At 38.9% G+C, this 5837-nt stretch overlaps 1 protein-coding gene across 1 annotated transcript in view; it reads right to left on the minus strand.

Annotated features, from left to right (window-relative positions):
• LOC106877224 (CD9 antigen) overlaps positions 1-4802 on the minus strand; it is a 183587-nt gene extending 178785 nt beyond the window's left edge. Inside the window, exon 1 of the mRNA XM_014926084.2 lies at positions 4086-4802. Coding sequence (XP_014781570.1) covers positions 4086-4151 — 66 coding nt within the window. The 5' untranslated portion in view covers positions 4152-4802. The remainder of the gene's footprint in view (positions 1-4085) is intronic.
• Positions 4803-5837: the final 1035 nt, after the last annotated feature.

Consider the following 5837-nt stretch of genomic DNA (forward strand, 5'->3'; position numbering starts at 1 on the left):
TATATATATATATAATACAAATAATATGTGAATATATGCATATATACGTACATGTATGTACATGCCTACATCTACATGTATATATAGATGCATATCTGGGTACAGGACGTCACAAAAAAACGTAGACAAAATGGAAAACAGAACATAAACAGAGCACAGAAAACACACAGGCCACATAGAGAACATTTTCTTCATCAGCTGCCACCATTCTAAAACTAAGCGTTTCGAAGTGTTAGGGAAGATTTCTAAGACGATATAGCCCTAGTTGTGTTTACGTTACAAAAAAACACAAAGGTAACACAAATAATATTGGCTAATACAATTTTTTTTTTTAAATACAGTGTATGAGGATCTAGTCTTTAAAGTTGTGGTGGAAGCAACGAACGTGCTTCGGTCTTATGAGATCTTATCAGCGTAATTCTATTCAACTGGCACGAATTATAAAAACGATATAGCTATATCTCAGTCAGTCGACTTTTCTCAACTCATGAATGATAATACAAATATGTGAGACCTTCCTGTATGTGTATCTAGGAAGCTGGACGCTCCCCTGGGGTGTTTCCTCTATATTTTATTGTTGATATTTATAGATATATTCATAACAAAAACAGACACGGTGGTAACATTTGGAATACCTTTTGATCATACATCACGGATGACCACAGCATATATATATATATATATATATATATATATATACAAATAAAAGAAAGGTGCAGGCAGGCTGTGGTAAGAAGTTTGCTTCCCAACCACAAGATTCTGGATTCAGTCCCACTGCGTGGCACCTTGGGCAGGTGTTTTCTACTATAGCCTCGGGCCAACCAAAGCCTTGTGAGTTGCTTTAGTAGACGGAAACTGAAAGAAGCTCGTCGTGTGTGTGTATATACATATATATGTGTGTGTGTGTGTGTCTGTGTGTCAGTGTTTGTCCCTCCACTCCCACCATCCATCGCTTGACAACCGATGTTGGTGTGCTTACGTACCCGTAACTTAGCGGTTCGGCAAAAGATACCGATAGAGTAAGTACTTGGCTTACAAAGCATAAGTCTTGGGGTCGGGATTCTTCGACTAAAGGCGGTGCTCCAGCATGGCCGCAGTCAAATGACTGAGACGTGTAAAAGAGTAAAGGACGGTGATGATGATGATGATGATGATGACGACGACGACGATGATGATGATGATACTTGCACACGAAGTCTCCCAAGTTAATAACACCTTCTTTTTTTTTTTACATGATGCAGACGTAGTATAATCTCAGACAAATGAGAATCGAAACCATTTGTAGATGGCTTCATTAATAAGGAAGTTAACGGTCACACGTCAACTCCCGCCATGTAATCTTTCGGGTGGAGAGAGAAAGTTAACTGACAGAGATACGACCGAAATTGTTTTGTTAGCGGTTACAATGACCCTGCAATCCAGGGAGACACGGTAACAGCGAAGGACGCCACTATCTCTACGTAGAAATAACAGCTAAATATCCCTCGTGTTTTATATACACTTAAGAAATTAAGTTTACACTGTGCTGAAGAAAAAGACAGCATAATCACAGCTGAAGTTCCTCTGATCATAAGTTACTCAATCGGCGGGTTGAACGCGGGCTTCGACCTATTTGTTTGCTAGAAATAATAGGAAAATCTTCCTCGAATCCCAAATTCCTACCGTTTTGAAAAATGGGGTGAGGTAGGGTACAATTGATAATGTAATCTTAGATACTACTAAAAGACAGGTTGCTCACGGCTGGAATGAGTTTGTTCATAGGTTTAGTCGGTCAGTGTTGATTTGAGGCCAAACAGCAGCGAAGAGTACGATTGACCAAGGAGGCGGAAATCTCTACACGAGCTAACCTGCTAGAAAGAGCAGCTAAATGTTGCACATTGGCTAATATGGTCTTATGGCTTGAAAACAACGCTGGGTGATCACGGTTGGAGGTCTTTCTGTTCGAGTTGGGAAACTAAACAACAATAATAACGAATATAACAATGACAATAACCACGATAACTCGTCCTGCTAGAAAGGACAGTCAAATGTCTCTTTAATCTCATCAAGATAGTAGTCTTAAACAAAACCCATTGAATAATGCGGTCCTATATGTGCTGTCTAGAAAAGAGACAAGGTGGTCACGGTTGGAATGCGTTTGATCATAACTCTACTGGGTCAAGAATGACAGGAGTTAAACAACAACAACGCGAACCAAAGACTATAGCCTTTAGGTGGTCGCTCGATCTGCTAGAAACAGCAACCAAATATTCCTCTAATCACATACTACTTTCTCAAACAAGGCAGGTCACATGTGCCGGGAAACGAAAAGAGAGGACAGTCACGGTTGGAACGCCTTTGATCGTGTTTCCTCAACAACAACAATATTTGTCTCAGTTTGTCCTCCGCCCCACACACCCTTAAAGTGTACTGAAATACTACACTATGGTGGTATTCCCCCTCTGTCTGTCTGTCCGTCTCTGCCTTTCTCTCTCTCTCTCTGCAACGCCTAAATGAATAACGGTTTGGTTTGACATTAACATAAGGCAGATACAATGTGTGTGTGTGTGTGTGTGTGTGACAGAAACAGAAAGAGAAAATAAGGAAGAAAAAGCTGAAATAACTTGATCTTCAAAGAATTTCAATGGAGAAACGAAAATAAAAATTAAAGAGTATATTCATCATTTTATCTTTATATACTTATGTGCGTGTATATATATATATTTGTATATATATATATATATATGCATATGTATATAGTGGAAGCCGCTTATTGTGATCACTTTGGGACGGAACCCTTAGACTACCAATAACAGGTCGACAGTATCAAGCAGAATATATAACAAAATCCTGTGTGTGTTTCGGACCCACTAATTTTTAATAATAATAACCGATTGATAACATTATTCGTAATTATAATAAGCAGTTTCCATTGTAAAGATATACATACATACATTTATACATACATATTCACGCACATATATGCATAAATATATACATATGATGCATATCTATATTTATACACATATATACATATGCTTACATATAACACACACACACATATGTGCATGTGTGTGTGTGTGAAAGGGGGGGGGGGGTGAACGGATTTTCTTTAATTATCATCATGTTTATAATAATAGTGACATAAGCGAAACAGTTTTATCACCTGGGAAGCGAAACCGGCTCGCAAACTCAGTCGCAAAAACAAAACAAAATGAATGAAAAGAAATAGAACAAAAACAATAAAAAAATCAACAAATCCACCCTAGCCCACCTCCCCAAAATGGTGAGAGAATCTTGTTGGCAAAGGGTTGGGCAGAAAAAATGAAATGTAAATACAATTCAAACATCTACGACAGTAATGAAAAGACGATCCAACGAGGGAATCTCTGTGAGATCACTTCACCTGCTAGACATAGTAGCTGAATCGCTTTCAAATCAAACTACCACCAGGAAGGACACACTGGATAATTACTCCAAGATTATACATATATTATGTCTGGGAAAAAAATCACGGGGATAGTAACAGATGGAAGATCTTAGATCAGAGATACGTCTTCTCAGTCAGGCCTGACCGAGGGTTAAACACCACCAACAAGCAGAAAAACTGTGTCAACAAGGGAACTTCTTTCACGAGCCAATAATGTGGAGCCTTTTTACGCCTTATCTCAGTCTGCTAGAAATAGCAGCCAAATGTTCGTTAGCTCAAACGGTATATTAATATAGTCTTGGAGCTAAATATATTCTGACTTGAAAAATAAGACAGGGTGATCACCGCTGGAATGTCTTTGATTATAGGTGTGTCTGCGATGCGGACCAGATAGAGGAAAGGGGACTATACAACGACGACGACTCGATTCTGCGATAAATAGCAGGTCGTTAGACGTGTTTTAGAAATAGCAGTCAAATCAAATATCCCTCGAATTATAATCGTATCATTCTGAAAGGAAATAAAGACGAGGCGGCTCTTCTCTGATTACAGGTGCGATGTTCTCGATCAGGCCTGACCAGTGACCAAAACAACAAACGATGACAACACCAGCAACAACAGAAGCAGTAGTAGTAAAAAAAATAACAAAGAAAGCACCATGTGGCATGTGACTTACCCAGAAAATGAAGTTGAATGCAAACATCAAATATTTGATGCAAGTATAACATCCTCCGAGACCCATGTTGCTGATTTTTTGTTCGTTCTGTGTTTTGACTTTTTTTTCACACTAAAATTTCTCCAAACTAGCAACAGTGGCTACGATGACAAGTAACAAGTAATGGATAATAGTAGTTACTTTATTGTAAGCTTGTTGTGGTTGTAATTATAGGTGTTTTAGTTGTTGTTGGTGGTGGTTAGTATTGTTTTGATTTTGGTTGGTCACTGGGAAAAAGGTTTTAGCGATATATGTATGTGTGGTTTGGTGTGTATATGCAAAGATGTCCTAGTCGTTAGTAATGAAGTAGAGGTGAATGCGCGCACGCCTGCTTGGATATATAGTATATGTAAACTGCGAGTGTTTCGAGGAAAGAGAGGGAAAGAGAGAAAGAAAGTGACTGTTTATATATGTAGGTGTGTGCGTGTACGTAATGAATGGAAAGAGAGAGAGAGACAGACAGAGAGATACACGTACACAAACCGTAAATGAATTTAGACCAGAGAAAAACAGAGAGAGAGAGAGAGAGTGGGAGAGTATAACAGTCACACAGAAAGAGGAAATGAATTTAGACCAAAAGGAGAGAAAGAGTATAAGCGTAAGAGAGTGATTGAGTGGTAGTAAGAGAAAAAGAGATAAGGATGAGGTTGTGAGATGGTGATGCTATATATAAAAAAGGTTTAGTGAGGTTTGGTTTTATTGGATGGCAACTGGTGATGGTATCGACGGTGGAGCTACAGCCTGCTGTTAGTGTTGGGAGAAAGTGTGTGTGAAGAATGCGTGAAGGAGAGAGAGAAAGAGAGAGAGAGAGAGTAAAAGAATGTGCAGCTAGAGTAGGAGGGAAAGTATGAGAGAGAAATGAAGTGAGATTGAGAGAGAATAAGAATGTTAAGTAATGGAGGAGGGAAATGACGAGAAAGAGAGAGGGAGGGAAACGTGTGAAAGGGAAAAAGTGAAGGAATGTGATGTGTAGGAGGTGCAGAGTGAGAGAGAGAGAGAGAGAGAAAGAGAGAAGGGGTGAGAGAGATTGAGAAAGAATATTAAGAAATACTCGCGGAAAACGGAAAATAGGGGGAAAGAAAGTGAGAGAGTGGAAGAAAGATTGGGTTATATAAAAGGGTTACTATTTATAGGGCAGGAACAGCCGTTAAGAAAGAGCAGTTTACATTGAGGAAGAAAAGAGGAAACTGTTAGGAAGAAACTATATTTGTGTGGGCTAGTGAGGGAAAGAGATAGATAGACAGAGAGAGATAAGTGGGAGAGAAAGAGAGAGGGATAGAGAGAAAGAGAGAGAGAGTATGCTTAAAAGGAAGGTATGACCGAATATAATAAAGTCAGTAAGAGAGTGACTAAGTTGATTGAGTAATAATAAGTACGTGGTAAGGGTGAAAGGGTTGAAGGAAAGAAGTATTAAAAGGAAAAAAAATGTGTGAACGGTGAGGAAGAGAAATAAGGAGTTAGAAAACTAGATAGATAGATACATTTCTTTTATTAGCCACACAGGGCTCAACGAAGATGGGACAAATACAATGTAGAGCTTTTCTTTTTGGGAGGGGGAAGGAAGGGAAAAAAAAAAAGAAAAAAAAGCGGTGGTGTCGATCAAAAGGGATCGTAGGAAGGGAAAGAGGGGGAGGTAGTTAGGTAGGTAGGTAGGTAGATAGATAGATAGAAAGGTAGGTAGATAGATAGATAGATAGAAAGGTAGGTAGATAG

Source organism: Octopus bimaculoides, chromosome 5 (genome assembly GCF_001194135.2).
Source record: "Octopus bimaculoides isolate UCB-OBI-ISO-001 chromosome 5, ASM119413v2, whole genome shotgun sequence".
NCBI lineage: Eukaryota > Metazoa > Mollusca > Cephalopoda > Octopoda > Octopodidae > Octopus > Octopus bimaculoides.